This window comes from Mobula hypostoma, chromosome 9 (genome assembly GCF_963921235.1).
Source record: "Mobula hypostoma chromosome 9, sMobHyp1.1, whole genome shotgun sequence".
In the NCBI taxonomy this organism is placed as follows: Eukaryota; Metazoa; Chordata; class Chondrichthyes; order Myliobatiformes; family Myliobatidae; genus Mobula; species Mobula hypostoma.
Window position 1 is genome coordinate 41,469,791 of NC_086105.1, and position 18,019 is coordinate 41,487,809.

The 18,019-nt window shown below is 42.2% G+C and overlaps 1 protein-coding gene across 2 annotated transcripts in view; it reads right to left on the reverse strand.

Annotated features, from left to right (window-relative positions):
* The window catches only part of LOC134351674 (actin nucleation-promoting factor WASL-like), a 91,320-nt gene extending 73,551 nt beyond the window's left edge, over positions 1 to 17,769 (reverse strand). Inside the window, exon 1 of one of the 2 annotated variants that reach the window (XM_063058156.1) lies at positions 17,371 to 17,769. In XM_063058156.1, the coding sequence (XP_062914226.1) occupies positions 17,371 to 17,487 (117 nt within the window). In that variant the 5' untranslated portion in view covers positions 17,488 to 17,769. The remainder of the gene's footprint in view (positions 1 to 17,370) is intronic. The other variant, XM_063058155.1, reaches the window with a different exon arrangement.
* Between the last annotated feature and the right edge of the window lie 250 nt (positions 17,770 to 18,019).

The following is an 18,019-nucleotide window of genomic DNA, read 5'->3' on the forward strand; positions in this document are numbered from 1 at the left end:
CTCAAAAACCCACCATGCCTAAGGCATACTCACAACTCTTGGACAACTCCCCTTTATGGGACGTCTGCAGATGCTAGATTGGTGGGGGTGGGGGGGGGATATATCTGGGTTCAGGGAGCTGCGGGTCAAGCAGCAGCATGCTAAACCAAGCACCCTCTCGGCGTCTTGGAACACATAACTCAACTGCACTGTGGGATTACCTTCATTGTGGAGACCACAGAGCTAAAACTGGCTCACAATCAGTGTTTCATTAAGAGCCTACATTATAACCCATAATAGCTGCTATCATAATACCCTAAGACAAAACTTAGTTCCAAGAATTTATTATTCCTGAGCTTGCGAATTGAATTTAGAATGTACAAATATTGCACTGAAAGTGTTGTATTTGAATGCACACAGCATAAGAAATAAAATGGACAATCTTGAAAATCAGCTACAGACTGGCAAGAATGACGTTGTGGCCATCTCTGAAACTTGGCTATAAGATGGCTGCCATTGGGAGTTGAATGTCAAAGGATATACGGTGTATCAAAAAGATAGGTTAGTAGTCAGACGGGGTGGTGTGGGCCTGTGTATAAGAAATAATATTAAACTAGAAAGGAATGAGAGGATTGGAAGATGTAGAGTCTCTATGGATTGAGTTAAGGAATGGCAAGGGTAAAAGGACCCTAATGGCAGTTGTATACAGTCCTCCAAACAGCAGCCAGGATATGGATTACAAATTACAGCAGGAGACAGAAAAGGCGTGTCAGAAGGGCAAAGTCATGGTAATCGTTGGGGATTTTAACATGAAAGTGGATTGGGAAAACCAGGCCAGTACTGAACCTCGAGAGAATTTGTAGAATGTCCAAGGGATGCCTTTTTAGAACAGCTTGTTGTTGAGCCCACTAGGGGATCGACTGTGTTGGATTGGGTTTTGTGCAATAATCCAGAGGTGATAAGAGAGTTTAAGGTTAAGGAACTCTTGGGGAACAGTGATCACAATATGATCGAGTTCACTTTGAAATCTGAGGAGAAACTAAATTCCAATGTGTCGGTATTTCAGTGGAATAAAGGAAATTACACTGGCATTAGAGGGGAACTGGCCAAGGTTGACTGGAAAGGGACACTAGCAGGAAGGACAGCGGGGCAACAATGGCTGGAGTTTCTGCGAAAAATGAGGGTAGTGCAAGACAGATATATTCCAAATAAAAAAAAATTTTGAATGGAAGAAGGATACTACCGTGGCTGACCAGTGAAATCAGAGCCAAAGTAAAAGCAAAAGAGGACATACAAGGAAGCCAAAGTTAGTGGGAAGATAAGAGGATTAGGAAGCTTTTAAAAACTTGCAGAAGGAAACTAAGAAGGTCATTAAGAAGGAAAAGATGAATTATGAAAGGAAGCTGGCGACTAATATCAAAGAAGATACTAAAAGTTTATTTTTAAACTATATAAAGGGTAAAAGAGAGTTGAGGGTAGATATAGGACCAATAGAAAATGACGCTGGAGATACTATAATGAGAGATGTAGAGATGGCAGAGGAACTGAATGCGTATTTTGCATCAGTCTTCACAGTGGAAGACGTCTGCAGTATACCGGACATTCAAGAATGTCAGGGAAGTGAAGTATGTGCAGTGAAATTTACGACTGAGAAGGTGCTCAGGAAGCTTAATGGTCTGAGGGTAGATAAATCTCCTGGAACAGATGGAATGCACCCTCGGTTCTTAAGGAAGTAGCTGGAGAGATTGCAGAGGCGTTAATGATGATCTTCTCGCATTGTACTGGATGACTGGAAAACTGCAAATGTTACCCTGCTATTTAAGAAGGGTGAGAGGCAGCAGAAAGGAAACTATAGACCTGTTAGCCTGACATCAGTGGTTGGGAAGTTGTTGGAATTGATTGTTAGGGATGAGATTATGGAATACCTGGAGGCACAAGATCGGCCAAAGCCAACATGATTTCCTGAAAGGAAAATCCTGCCTGACAAACCTACTGCAATTTTTTGAGGAAATTACAAGCAGGGTAGACAAAGGAGATGCATTAGATGTGCTGTACTTGGATTTTCAAAAGATCTTTGACAAGGTGCCGCCCATGAGGCTGCTTAGCAAGATAAGAGCCCATGGAATTACAGGGGATTTACTAGCATGGGTGGAGCATGGCTGACTGGCAGAAAACAAGAGAGTGGGAATAAAGGGATCCTATTCTGGCTGGCTGCCGGTTACCAGTGGAGTTCCACAGGGTACGGTGTTGGGACCGCTGCTTTTTACGATGTATGTCAATGATTTGGACTATGGGATAACGGATTTGTGGCTAAATTTGCCAATGATACAAAGATAGGTGGAGGAGTGGGTAGTGCTAAGGAAACAGAGAGCCTGCAGAGAGACTTAGATAGTTTAGGGGAATGGACAAAGAAGTGGCAAATGAAATACAATGTTGGAAAGAGTATGGTCATGCACTTTGGTGGAAGAAATAAACGGGCAGACTATTATTTAGATGGGAAGAGAATTCAAAATGCAGAGATGCATTGTGTCAAAGGGACTTGGGAGTCCTTGCGCAGGATACCCAAAAGGTTAACCTCCAGGCTGAGTTCGTGGTGAAGAAGGCAAATGCAATGTTGGCATTCATTTCAAGAGGGATAGAATATAAGAGCAGGGTTGCGATGTTGAGGTTCGATAAGGCACTCGTGAGATCACATGGGAGTACTGTATTGTGTGCAGTTTTGGGCTCCTTATTTTAGAAAGGATATACTGACATTGGAGGGGGTTTAGAGAATATTTATGAGAATGATTCCAGGAATGAAAGGGTTACCGTAGGAGGAAGGTCTGGCAGCTTTTGGGCTGTATTCCCTGAAGTTCAGGAGAATGAGGGGGGAACCTCATAGAAACATTCTAACTGTTAAAAGGCCTGAACAGATTAGATATGGCAAAGTTATTTTCCAAGGTGAGGGAGTCTAGGACAAGAGGGCACAACTTCAGGATTGAAGGACATCCATTTAGAACAGAGATGCGGAGAAATCACTTTAGTCAGTGGGTGATAAATCTGTGGAATTTGTTACCACGAGCGGCTGTAGAAGTCAAATTAATGGGTGCATTTAAGGCAGAGATAGATAGGTTCTTGATTAGCAAGGTCGTCAAAGGGTATGGGGAGAAGGCAGGGGAGTGAGGATGACTGGAAGAATTGGATCAGCTCAGATTGAATGGCGGAGCAGACTCGATGGGCCGAATGGCCTGCTTCTGCTCCTATGTCTTTTGGTCTAAAAGCCATTAAGATCAACCATAAAGCTCCAGTACAGAGTATGTTACTGAAGTGTTATTCTAGTGTTAGCTACTTCTAATTCAACTTCAGATTCAACCCAATGCTATTTAAACAACTGGAATATCCCATTGTTCTGTTCAGTCTCCAGCTGGAGCTAGTTTCTGGGTGAATTTTGTACTGTTCCCAGTGATTTCATCCTCTCTAGCTTTTTGAGAATACCCTTTTAATATAAACTTCACTTCTGCAACCCTCTCCAGAGCTACTGGAGTTTTCATGTTACCTATCTCATCCCCTTCAAAACACATTGCCTTAGTGGCACACCATCCACAATCCAAAAGCCTTATTCCAGACAGAACCACTGCATCTTGGCTGTAATACGAATCATCTAAAAGTGCTCCAGTCTTTTTCATGCAAGTTACTCAAAACAGAGCTCCCAAATCCACAATCTCTACTGCTAAGGGTAGTAAGGGAACAGCAGTACCTGCCACATTGTGAACTGAAGACCCACTGCTGGTCATTCATTCAATATTATCAAATCCTAAAACTCCTGACCCAACAGTACTTGGGGGTACTTCTTCAGCAGGCACTTAAGAAGCTGCTTATCATTTTCTCAGGGAAAATTGATGATAAACAATGAATACTAAGTTTGCCAGCATAGACCAGATGCTGAAAAATGTAACAAATAATATTCTTGTGCTTGCTTAAAAGTGCAGCAGAGACGTAAAGTGGTATAATAAAGGATTTGCTAATGCCAGTAAAATAATTCCAAACAAAAATATATCCATAACATTCTACAATGCAGTATTAAAATCATGCTCAATTAACTCTGGCAGCCAGGGTTTTTGTAAAATCATACAAACAAGATGACTGGCACAACAGTAGAGCAGCAATTAGCGCAATGCTATTACAGCTTATGGCAGAGGCTGGAGTTCAATTCCGGTACCGTCTGTATGTGTTCCTCATGGAATGGGTGGGTTTTTTTCCAGGTGACCCGGTTTCTTCCCACAGTCCAAAGATGTATCAGGTAGGTTAAATGGTCATTGCAAATTGTCCCGTGATTAGGTTAAGGTTAATCAGGGCTGTTGGGGGCTGCGGGGGCAGCGTGACTCAAAGAGCTGGAAGGGCTTACTCTGCGCTGCATTGCTAAATAAACATCACAACATGCTGCATCAAATAAGTTCCTCACAGCTGATGTAGCCATTGCATTGACATAACATCTGAGAAAGATGCAGCAGACTTCGTTAAAATAACCTTCATGTTGTATGTTAAGGCAGTAGTTAAAACAGCAGTATTTATGATGGCCTAGAAAACAGCAAAACACGAGTGTAGGCAGTGGAAGTAGCACAATAGGTCACCAGAAATAGAGCTGAAAAAGACACAAAATACTGCAGAAAATGCCAACTAACTGTTGACAAAGGAGATAATGAAACTTCAAGTGGACAGGGCCTGGGAAATGAATATTCAAGAGTATACGTCCTATCGAAAGGACAGACTGATGGGCAGAGAGGGTGGGGTGGCTCTGTTGGTGAGGAATGATATTCAGTCCCTTGCGAGGGGTGACATAGAATCAGGAGACATAGAGTCAGTATGGATTGAACTGAGAAATTCCTAAGGGTAGAAAGACCCTAATGGGAGTTATCTACAGGCCCCCAAACAGTAGTCTGGATGTAGGGTGCAAGTTGAATCAAGAGTTAAAATTGGCATGTCGCAAAGGTAATGCTACAGTTGTTATGGGGGACTTCAACATGCAGGTAGACTGGAAGAATCAGGTTGGTACTGGACCCCAAGAAAGGGAATTTGTGGAGTCCCTCCAAGATGGATTCTTAGAACAGCTTGTACTGGAGCCTACCAGAGAGAACGCAATTCTAGATTTAGTGTTGTGCAATGAACCAGATTTGATCAGGGACCTCGAGGTAAAGGAGCCATTAGGAGGTAGTGACCATAATATGATAAGTTTTAATCTACAATTTGAGAGGGAGAAGGGAAACTCGGAAGTGTCAGTATTACAGTTGAACAAAGGGAACTATGGTGCTATGAGGGAGGAGATGGCTAAAGTTCAATGGAACAATACCCTAGCAGGGATGACAGCGGAACAGCAATGGCAAGTGTTTCTGGGAATAATGTGGAAGGTGCAGGATCAGTTCGTTCCAAAGAGGAAGAAAGATCCTAAGGGGAGTAAGGGGAGGCCGTCGCTGACAAGGGAAGTAATGGACAGTATAAAAATGAAAGAGAAGAAGTATAACATAGCAAAGACGAGTGGGAAGCCGGAGGATTGGCAAACTTTTAAAGAGCAACAGAAGGTAACTAAAAAAGCAATATGCGGAGAAAAAATGAGGTATGAAGGTAAACTAGCCAAGAATATAAAGGAAGATAGTAAAAGCTTCTTTAGGTATGTGAAAAGGAAAAAAATAGTTAAGACCAAAATTGGGCCCTTGAAGACAGAACCGGGTGAATTTATTATGGGGAACAAGGAAATGGCAGATGAGTTGAACAGGTACTTTGGATCTGTCTTCACTAGGGAAGACACAAACAATCTCCCAGATGTAATAGTGGCCAAAGGACCTAGGGTAATGGATGAATTGAAGGAAATTTATATTAGACAGGAAATGGTGTTGGATAGGCTATTGGGTCTGAAGGCTGATAAGTCCCCGGGACCTGATGGTCTGCATCCCAGGGTACTTAAGGAGGTGGCTTTAGAAATCGTGGACGCATTGGTAATCATTTTCCAATGTTCTATAGATTCAGGATCAGCTCCTGTGGATTGGAGGGTGGCTAATGTTGTCCCTCTCTTCAAGAAGGGAGGAAGAGAAAAAACAGGGAATTATAGACGGGTTAGCCTGACGGGAAAGATTCTGGAGTCAATTATAAAAGATGAAATTATGACACATCTGGATAGTAGTAACAGGATTGGACCGAGTCATCATGGATTTACGAAGGGGAAATCCTGCTTGACTAATCTTCTGGAATTTTTTGAGGATGTAACTATGAAAATGGACCAGGGAGAGCCAGTGGATGTGGTGTACCTGGACTTTCAAAAAGCCTTTGATAAAGTCCCACATAAGAGATTAGTGGGCAAAATTAAGGCACATGGTATTGGGGGCAGAGTACTGACATGGATTGAAAATTGGCTGGCTGACAGAAAACAAAGAGTAGCGATTAACGGGTCCCTTTCGGAATGGCAGGCGGTGACCAGTGGGGTACCGCAGGGTTCAGTGCTGAGACCGCAGCTGTTTACAATATATATTAATGATTTAGATGAGGGTATTAAAATTTGCTGATGACACAAAGCTGGGTAGCAGTGTGAAATGTGAGGAGGATGTTATGAGAATGCAGGGTGACTTGGACAGATGCATGGCAGATGCAGTTTAATGTGGATAAATGTGAGGTTCTCCACTTTGGTGGTAAGAACGGGCAGGCAGCTTATTATCTAAATGGAGTCAAGTTAGGAAAAGGGGAAGCACAACGAGATCTAGGTGTTCTTGTACATCAGTCACTGAAAACAAGCATGCAAGTACAGCAGGCAGTGAAGAAAGCTAATGGCATGCTGGCCTTCATAACAAGGGGAATTGAGTATAAGAGCAAAGAGGTCCTCCTGCAGCTGTACAGGGCCCTGGTGAGACCACACCTGGAGTACTGTGTTCAGTTTTGGTCTCCAAATTTGAGGAAGGACATTCTTGCTATTGAGGGAGTGCAGCGTAGGTTCACAAGGTTAATTCCTGGAATGGTGGGACTGTCATATATCGAAAGATTGGAGCAACTGGGCTTGCATACTCTGGAATTTAGAAGGCTGAGAGGGGATCTTATTGAAACATATAAGATTATTAAGGGATTGGACACGCTGCAGGCAGGAAGCATGTTCCCGCTGATGGGTGAGTCCAGAACCAGAGGCCACAGTTTAGGAATTAAGGGTAGGCCATTTAGAATGGAGTTGAGGAAAAACTTTTTCACCCAGAGAGTGGTGGATATATGGAATGCTCTGCCCCAGAAGGCTGTGGAGGCCAAGTCTCTGGATGCTTTCAAAAAAGAGATGGATTAAAGATAGCGGAATCAAAGGTTATGGGGATGGGGCAGGAACTGGATACTGATTGTGGATGATCAGCCATGATCACAGTGAATGGCGGTGCTGGCTCGAAGGGCCAAATGGCCTACTCCTGCACCTATTGTCTATTGAAACAACAGTTTAAAAGCTAGAAATGTTGGCACTAAAGTGAGTTTAAAATGATAGCAAGATAAGATTTCTATCATTGGTGTGTGGTAAAATAAATACTGTCAGCATGTATTAGCAACAACAGTCACACCTCTAAGTAGAGATGAAATTGTCAATCCATTTTTAAACATTACATAAACCAGAAGCTAATAAGAGATTTTACTGTGACTGCTCACTGACTGAACACAGCAAACATCCTGACATGGCAAAGATGCATTTCTTTCTCTTTGCTGGAAGCTCAATTTCCTCTCCAACACTCCAAATAGTAATTCTGACCTCCCAGAATCTGTATCATTTCAAAACATTTCTACTTTTAAGATATGAACACCTGCTGAACAAATCTAAATTACAGAAAATCTAAATTGGTTGACCAGACCTTGAATCAGTGGAAATTTTGGGTATAGTTGGAGAAGGCCATCTCCACCTCACAAAAATTCAATCAGAGGCTAGACAAGGATAAGGATATTCAGCATGCCCATTTGGTAAAAATTCAGAGAAGAATCAAAGGATCCATAATCCAGACCATCTCATCACCTTTGCCACATTTCTGCAAATGTAATTATTCCACCAATTCTAGTATTATTCCATTTGGTCTTGGTATCACAATAAATTTGGTATTTTTAAAATATCATAAACAGTACATTGCAGAAACTAATAATTTGCGGATAGCACAATGCAATAACTCTAATAAATAGTAAAATTCCTTATTGTAATCACAAGAGATTCTGCGTAAACTCGCCTGGCTGGCAAAGATAACATTTAATACTTAAATTTCTTATAACATTCCAAGCTGCATAACAGTGGATGGGAGCATGCAATGAGCAACATTAGGTGGAGAAATCAAAAGATCATTAGACTGTAAGATACAGAAGAATTAGGCCATTTGGCACATCAAGTCTGTTCCATTTCATCATAGCTGATCCATTTTCCCTTTAAGCCCCAATCTCCCGCCTTCTCCCATCCCTTCATGCCCTGACCTATCAAAGAACCTATCAACCTCTGCATTAAATATGCCCAATGACAGCCTCCACAGCAGCCCATGGCAATGAATTCCAGATTCACCACTCTCTGGCTAAAGGAATACCTCATCTCTGTTATAGAAGGGCACTCCCCTATTCTGAAGCTATGTCCTCTGGTCTTAGACTCTTTCCCCCTCCCAAAATCATCCACTTTATCAAGGCCTTTCAAAATCCGACAGGTTTCAGTGAGATCACCCTTCATTCTTCTGAATTCCAGTGAGTAGAGGCCCAGAGCTATTAAGCGCTCCTCATATGACAAGCCTTTCAATCCTGGAATCATTTTCATGAACTCCCTTTGAACCCTCTCCAATGTCAGCACATCCTTTCTTAGGTAATGGGCCTGAAGCCGCCCACAATACTCCAAGTGGGGTCTCAGCAGTGCTTTAGTCTCAAAATTACATCCTTGCTTTTATCTTCTATTCCTCTCACCATCAAATTAACCCACAAAGTAACCTTTAGAAAATCCTGCACGAAGACACCCAAGAACCTTTGCATGGCAGATTTTTGAATTTTCTCTCCATTTAGAAAAGAGGCTGTGCTTTTATTTCTTCCACCAAAGTGCATGACCATACACTTCCTGATACAGGTGTCCCCCGCTTTTCGAACAGTCGCTTTACGAAACCTCACTGTTACGGAAGACCTACATTAGTACCCTGTTTTCACTTTCAGATGGTGTTTTCACTATTACGAAGAAAGGCAGCGAGCACCCTGAGCAGCCGCTCTGCCCTGGATTCGGAACGGCATTGCTTAAACACGTTGCATTGAGCAGCCGTTAGCAAGATGAGATTTAAGGTGTCGGAAAAGCCTGAAAGAGTAAGGGTGTTACACTTAGTATAAAACTAGACATAATTAAGCATTTCGATCGTGGTGAACGAAGCAAGGACAAAGTGAGTTTGGCTTGTGGAAGTTGACGAAGATGATGTTGAAGAGGTTTTGGCATCCCATGACCAAGAACTGATAGATGAAGAGCTGATGCAATTAGAAGAGGAAAGGATAACAATCGAAACCGAATGCAGTAGCAAAATGAACAAGAAGCAACTGCGTGAGATTTTCGCTGCAATAATAAAGTACGACTTTAATTTTGAAAGGGTACGTAGGTTTAGGGGATATCTGCAGGATGGTTTGAATGCTTACAAACAACTGTATGATAGAAAAATGCGCGAGGCTCAGCAGTCAAGCAAGCCTTCCACATCAGCCACAGCAGACGACGAACCTTGACCTTCGACATCGAGGCGGGCAATTATAGGAGAAGATGAGCTGCCTGCCCTGATCGACGATGAGATGACACCCTCGTGTCCCACCACCCCAACCCCCAGGCCCCGGACAGATACTGTACCGATCTGCGGAGAATGCAGCAGTAGCCGGGAGACACACAGCACATCTTTAAGAAAAAAGCCGAAATAAACATGCTAATTAATTACATACCGGGCAGCACCTAATTAATTAGCATGTTTATTTCGGCTTTTTTCTTAAAGATATGCTGTGTGCCTCCCAGCTACTGCTGTGTTCTTCGCGGCAATGTATTGGGTCAGCGGCCTGGAGGGTGGGGGTCACTGCACCACCCAGCCTGCGACGTCTAAACACACCATCATCAGTGTGCTCGATGTCTTCCCAATTCCGGTAAGTGATACTACACTGTACATACATTATTTCTACTTTATATAGGCTGTGTATTTTTACGTGTTATTTGGTAGATTTGGCAGCTTCATAGTTTAAAGGTTACTGGAGAGCGTGTTTATGCCAACAGCGCTTGCATGAGATTTTCTGCCAAGTGCGCTTGCGTGGGATTTTCGCTACGGAGATCTGTGCAGGCAATCGTTGTAGAGAAGTATTTCTACTTTATATAGGCTGTGTATTTATCATATCATTCCTGCTTTTACTATATGTTACTCTTATTTTAAGTTCTATGTATTATTTGGCATGATTTGGTAGATTATTTTTGGGTCTGCGAATGCTCACAAAATTTTCCCATATAAATAAATGGTAATTACTTCTTCGCTTTACGACATTTCAGCTTACAAACCGTTTCATAGGAACTCTCTACCTTCGGATGGCGGGGGAAACCTGTACTGTATTCCATCAGCCACTTATTTGTCCATTCTTCTAACCTGTCCAAATCCTTCTGTAACCTCTCTACTTCCTCAAAACTACCTGTCCTTGCACCTACCTTTGTATTGTCTGCAAACTTGGCCACAAAGGCATCAACTCTATCATCCAAATGATTGACAAGTAACATAAAAAGAATTGGTCCCAACACAGGCCCCTGTGGAACACCAGTTGTCACAGGCAGGCAGCTAACCAGAAAAGGCTCCTTTCCTTCCCATTCTTTGACTCCTGCAAATCAGCTAATGCTATATCCATGCTGGTATCTTTCCTGTAATATCATGGGCTCTTATCTTGCTAAGCAGCCTCATATGTGGCACCTTTTCAAAGGCTTTCAAAAAATCCAAGTACATAACATCCACTGATTCTCCTTTCTCTATTCTAAAGGACAGATGAAAAGAATACAACAGGAGTTAGAGTCGGAGTTGTACAGCATAAAAATGGTTCAACATACCCACCCTGACCTTTCTGCCCATCTACCCTAATCCCATTTGCCAACTTTCAGTCTATATCCTTCTATGCTTTGCCTTTCCAGTTGTTGAAGTAAAGGCAAGGTGTAGCTTAGCATGACAGATAGTGCCTATGGAAAAGAACAGTAGCTAATACTTCGGGTAAAGGCTTTAAAGAAAAAAAATAGAAAGACCATGGTTTAGGGAAGTCCATTTCCCCCCATTCAAGAGGACCACAACCTTGTCATGGTTTGGAGGCTGCGAGCCTCAAGAACTGAGACAGCTATGTTGGCTGGAGTGAGGGCTTTATGCTTTGACTCTTGGTAGGGTCACCCATGCAAAACAGATCAAATGGTAGAAGCCAGACTAAGAGTGGTCCACCAGTCCTCCAGGTTCTGGGTTTCAGCTCTGGATTAACAATTCTGACTGGTAAACAAAACTGTTAAGGAAACAGCAATGAAGAATCCTTCTACATTTGAGTGCAACAGTATTCCTAAGTCTCCACCCAGAACGTACATGACAGACAGTAGTGAAAACTAAGCTACTGACATGATGAAGGAGGCCTTGAACATTGCCAGAGATGGAGGACCTTCCCCGCTGCCCTAAACACCAGCTGTATAACAAGCAGTAGGATTTCTCTCCATGAACACTACCTGTCCCACTGAATTCATCCAGCATCTTGCATTGGTTAGGGAATTAATTCCTGAACAAGATATCCTCAGCCTACCCATACTGAACTGCTTCGATGACATTGTTAGATCGCATTCAGATTAATTATCACATGCACATTGAAATATACAGTAACAGAAACAAGCTTAACGTCACTGACATATGTTGTGAAATTTGTTTTGTGGCAGCAGTACAGTGCAATACATAAAAAATAACAATAATATATAAAAGTAAATTAAAATAAATAATGCAGAAAGGGCAAAAATAGTGAGGTAGTGTTCATTGGTTGGTTCATTGCCCGTTCAGAGACCTCATGGTCGAGGGAAAGAAGCTGGTCCTAAAACATTGAGTCTGTCTTCAGTCTCTTGTACCTTCTCTCTGATGGTAGTAATGAGAAGATGACATGTGGTGGGGGTCCTTCATGATGGATGCCACATTTTTGAGATATCATTTTGAACACTGACCTGTAACTCTTCTCATCCCTGTTCCTAAATTGTAATCGGACCCACAACTTACCCTACTGTCCCCAAAAATAATCCTTATGAACCTTAAAAAAAACAACTAAATCTGACCCACGACCTAGAAGGACACTGCAGCTTCGTGGATTCTTGACTGAAAACTAATCCTGCTAAACCAATCACAAAACTTTCTCAGCAATTCCACTGAACTGGTTCATGCCAAACTACAGAAAAAACAACCTTCTAAACTCAGGTCAATAGTATGACTTTTTTTTGTCATCAAGCAACCTTTTCAAACAATTGATCAGAGATCTTGTTGCAGTTACCACAACCCTACTCCACTCGGAGCGTTCTAGAGTTCAGAGTTCAATTCTGGCACCCTCCTGTAAGGAGTCTGCACATTCTCCCCGTGGAATGCGTGGGTTTCCCCCCGGTGCTCTGGTTTCCTCCCATAGTCCAAAATGTACCAGGTAGGTTAACTGGTCATTGTAAATAGTCCCATCATTAAGTTAGGGTTAAATCTGGGTTGTTGGGGGTTGCTGGGATGGTGTGGCTTGAAGGCAAGACAAAACAAGCAGCATTTTACCACTTGTCTTTTCAAACTTTTATCCACAAGCTCTAATCCTCAGTACCAATAATCCTCAGTGTTATTGGACATTCACTCTCACAGAATTCACAAGTCACTATCCAAAAGTTTGAGTTATGGAATAATTTCACTCTTACCAATTCTTATACTGTAAAAGCTCTACAGAAAACATCCTACACAGAAGCATCACAGCTTATTATGGCAAATGCTCGCCAAGATCATTAGAAAGTGCAGAGTTGAGGACGTAGTTCAGTATAGCATGAAAACCAACCTCCCCTCCATGGACTCTGTCTAAAGTTCTCACTACTTTGGAAAAGCAGCCAACATTAAAGACCCCTTCTACCACAAACATTCTCTCTTCTCCTCCTTCCCATTAGGCAGAAGATACAAAAGCCTGAAATTAAAATACTACTAGGTTCAATATTAACTTCTACCCCATTGTTATAAGACTACTGAATGGATCTATTGTATGATAAGATGGACAACTGACTTCACAATCTACCTTACTGTGGCCTTTCATCGTATTGTCTGCCTGTACCACACAGTCTCTGTAACTGTAACACTACAGTTGTGACAAAAGTTTGTGAACACTTTGCAATTACCTGGCTTTCTGCATTAACTACCCATACTCAAAATGTGGTCTGATCTTCATCCAAGTCACAATAGTAGACAAACACAATCTGCCTAAACTAACAACATACAAACAATTGTTCTTCTTGTTGATACTGAGTTTACCATTTAAACAATCAGTCAAGGTTCAGAAAAGTATGCGAACCTCTAGGGTACTGCCTTCTACAAAACCTATTTGGAGTCAGGTGCTCCAACCAATGAGATGAAATTGGAAGTGTGGGTTGTAGAGATGTCCTGCTCTTCTCGTGAAATTTCTATTTATGTGCACCAGGCCTCGATCAAAACAACTTTCAGAGGACCTTAGAATTGCAGAGATGCATTAAGTTGAAAAGGCTATAAAAGCATTTCTAAAGAACTAGGTGTTCATCAGTCCACACTAAGAGAAATTGTCTGCAAACGGAGGAAATGCAGTACAATTGCTACTCTCTCTAAAGTAGGTGTCCTGCAAAGATCACACAAAGAGCGTAATGTGCAATGCCGGAGGAGGTGAAAAAGAACCAAAGGGTAACAGCAAAAGACCTGTAAAGATCTCTAGAACTTGATAAAGTATCTTTTCATTAGTCCATTACAAGGGAAACACTGAACAAGAATGTGTTCATGGAAGGACATCATGGAGGAAACCATTGTTCTCCAAAAACAAGCTGCTGCACACCTCAAGTTTGCAAAAAAAAACACACCTGGATGTTCCCACAATGCTTCTGGGACAATGTTCTGTGGCCAGTTGAGACAAAGTTGAACTTTTTGGTAGAACTGTTTGGAGAAAAAAAGGGCACTGCACACCTACACCTAAACCTCATCCTAACTGTGAAGCATGGTGGAAGGAGCATCATGGTTTGGGTCTGCTTTCTTTCCTCAAGGCCTGGACAGCTCGCAATTATTGAGGAAACAATGAATTCAAAATTGTATCAAGACATTTTACAGGAGAATATCAGGGTATTCACCTGAAGCTTAATAGAAGTTGGATGATGCAGCAAGACAATGATCCGAAACACAAGAGTAAGTGGACAACAGAATGGTTTAAAAAGAAGAAAAATTGTAGTTTCGAATGGCCAAGTCTGAGTCCAGATCTTAATCAAATTGAGATGCTGTGGCATGACCTGAAGAGGGCCGTTCACACAAGGTATCCCAGAAACATTAATGAATTGAAACTGTTTTGTATAGAGGAATGGCCTAAAATTGCTCCTCGCCACTATGCAAGTCTGATCACCAGCTACAGGAAATGTTTAGGGGAGGTTATTGCTGCTAAAGGAGGTTCTACCAGTTATTAAATACAAGGATTCACATACTTTTTTCAGTCTGGACTGTGAATAATCAAACAATGATCAACAAAGACATGAAAAGTACAATGGTCTGTGTGTTATTAGTTTAGGTAGATTGTGCGTGTCTATTATTGTGACTTCGATGAAGATCAGACGACATTTCATGAGTAACTAATGCAGAAATCCAGATAATTGCAAAGGGTTACAAACTTTTTCTTGCAACAGAATATTCTGTGTTGTTATTTGCTTTTGCCTATCCCACCTTAATTCAGTGAAATGATCTGTATAGATGGCATGCAAAACAGTTTTCCACTGTACCTCGGTACATGTGGCAGTAATAAACCAATTACCAATGTCAGAAAACATAACTACATTTTTTTCCAACTAGTGTTTCTTGACATGACTTTGTGATATGAAGAACAGTGTTTTCTAGGAATGCAAACCACCCTTCCCACCAGTCCCCTGCCCTTCCCACAAACATGGCAGTTACCTGTCTGTTGAAACATACACCACCAGCTGGACAGCTGTGGTGATGATACTTACAGCCCAACATTCAGATTTTTAAAAAGTCAATGCATTTGACATTGTATAACATACTGTTGCAACTCAGAGGTTGCTTTGATTAACATTTCCCACGTTTTTTTCCTGAAGGTGACAAAGAGTGAAAATGAGAAAGAGGTAAATAAGCCTGAAGGCATACACCCAATGATTCAGGAACAGCTTCTTCCTCTCTGGCCATCCGATTTCTGAAAGGACATTGAATCCAGTAACACTATCTCACTACTTTTTTTATTTTTGCACTAATTTAATCCAACTTAACTTACTATAATTCACTTTTTCTTTATATTATGTATTACATTGTACTGCTGCTGCAAAGACAACAAATTTTACGACTTATGACGGTGATATTAAATCTGATTCTGATTCTACAAACCACAAATCTTCATGAAGTTCTACTCGAGTTAGTATATTTTCCACACGTGAATGTGAATAAGAATTCGGTAATATGCCAAACATTATCACTGCAGGGCCATCACCACAAGCTTTCAGAGGGCTATCCACCTCCTCATTTTCCAAACAACCAGGATACATAATGATTGCAGCCATATCCATATTAATTAATGCCGCATTTACTTTCCATAAAAGATATTTTGCTAGAGATTTTTATTTTGTTTTATTGACTTCTGAGTGTCAAATAAACTGCAAATTCATTTCCACTTTGAATCTCCTCCACAACCTCACCTTACTCAACTTTAACATTTTTTTAGCATTTGAAAGCAGCATCTATTCCTATAATTCTTAGCAACTCCCTGCCATGAGGCTCATGCATAGCAACTCTGCCCCCTCAAAATTACTTCACATCAATATGCTTCTCTTCAAAACTAATCTTTTTTACATCCTTCTAGCTAAACTTTTTGATATACATCAATTGACATCTTTTGCTTTACTTTATCACCATTTCCAGAGCATCCTGCAATTTTCCTTCAAAGGTAATTGTCAACACCATCTCTCCACTTGTCTCCTCTCTCAAATTTTAGAGCCACAGACATGAAACATAAATGAAACTTGAAACATAAACCAATCAAAATAGGCTCATAAGTGAAAAAACAGGTGATAAAACACCCCTTTAACCAAATCCCTGATAGAAGGATGAGAAAACTAAGGGGTACAGATGTTGTTTAATGTTTACACTTTCTCACGAGTTTCTTTCCACTTCCCAAAGATGTGTTAACTAGCTGGAAGATGTTATGTTGTTAATATATGTTGTAGAGGCAAGTGGTAGGAGTATCAGGAGATGGCTGCAGAGCACCTGAGAGATACAAGGTTATACAGAAGTGGGGTAATAGGAGTCTCTTGAGAACTCAATGGTCCAAAGGATCTTTGGCAAAAATACAGGAAATTAAAATATATTTAGGGCCTTATTCTAGAATTCAAGGAGCTGGATTCCATGACTACTTTTAGCTATGAATGGAAAATAAATATACGGAACAGAAAAAAAAATCCCTTCCTCCTTTGCAACATTTTATGAAAGATAATCAATGGGATAGTCCTTACTGTCGATGCAAACACGGAGTATGTCAAAGGCAAATTAAAGTTAATCCTCCAAAAAAGACAATACACAAGTAAACCCCGACTAATGCTTTAAGTGACTGTTTCGTTTTTAAACAAAATCCAAGATTTCATTTCGTAAGTTTGATAATCAGTCAACACAAACGAAACCACAATCAGTAAGTCAACAGGAAGATGGCAACTTTATATCTTTGGAATTCAAGAAAACATAACCCGTAAAGGGAATTTCATGAGGGCAATTTATTTTTAAGCAAAACAACTCAGAGCAAAGTTAATTCTGTAGCTGACAAAAGATGAACGAACTCGGTTGTAAAGGTGTTACTTTAGTGAAGCCTTTTATTGCGCAGTAAAATAACAAGGGTAGGAAGTTTCTGTTGAAATCTGCCGGGGAGACTTATGTAGGGGTTCGGCTAGCTAACTGCATACGAAGACATCACAGGGAGAAGCCTGGCTCAAAACACTAAGAAGCGTATTTGCAAAGCCGCAGCCACCCTACCACAACAAACACCAACCACCAAAGGCTGGATTGCACCCTACTCTCCTGCGGGCTTTACTCAGGCCTAGCAAGGGCCCGGCTTGGGCTTTCTTCAGGTATCGCCAGGCCCACGCCAAACTCTGAACGCGGCCCAAGCCGAGTTCCCCTCCCTTTCTGCCCCCCTAGGTCGGTGCATGGATTGCACACTCACCAGACACTTCCTGCCCAGGCAGTTGAAGAGGCACTCGTTCTCCTGCTGCGTAAGGAGAATTGAGCCGACATTCGTGACCCGCGGCCGGCTCCCACCGCTTTGCTGATTGGAAATCATGGCTGGGCAAGGACACACTCTACGCCCAACAAGGCAAGAGCCCGCATCGGCCTCCCAGCCCACTCCTTCAGCGACGGCCGCCGCTCGAGTCCATAGCGGCAGCGCGTTCCTTTCGCCACCAGCCCGGTGACGGTCACCCTCCGCGTGTGCACGAGAGCGTTTTCTCTCCCGAACCCGGCGACGGTCACCCACCCCTGCGCGCGCGCGTGCGCGCTCACGGTCGCTGCTCGCGTCAGTTTCGAACTTGGTCAACGTCCTCGGTGGAGAAAGCCCACCCTGGAGGCGGTGCGGCTATTTTTACCTCCTGCAAACATTTCTTTCCCCGGAAAATAACACGGATGGAGGGAATGGGAGCACGGGTTGAAATTGCGGTAGGAGTTGGAGGTAGAGAACTGAAGAATGGGACAGAAGACGGAGGGGAGGGGAAGGGCTGGGAAATGGGGCAGAGGGGAGGAACTGAACATTGGGCAGACGGGATGGAGGGAGTTGTGGCAGATGGATGGAGGGACGGATTAAGGTAGAGGGAGGGATG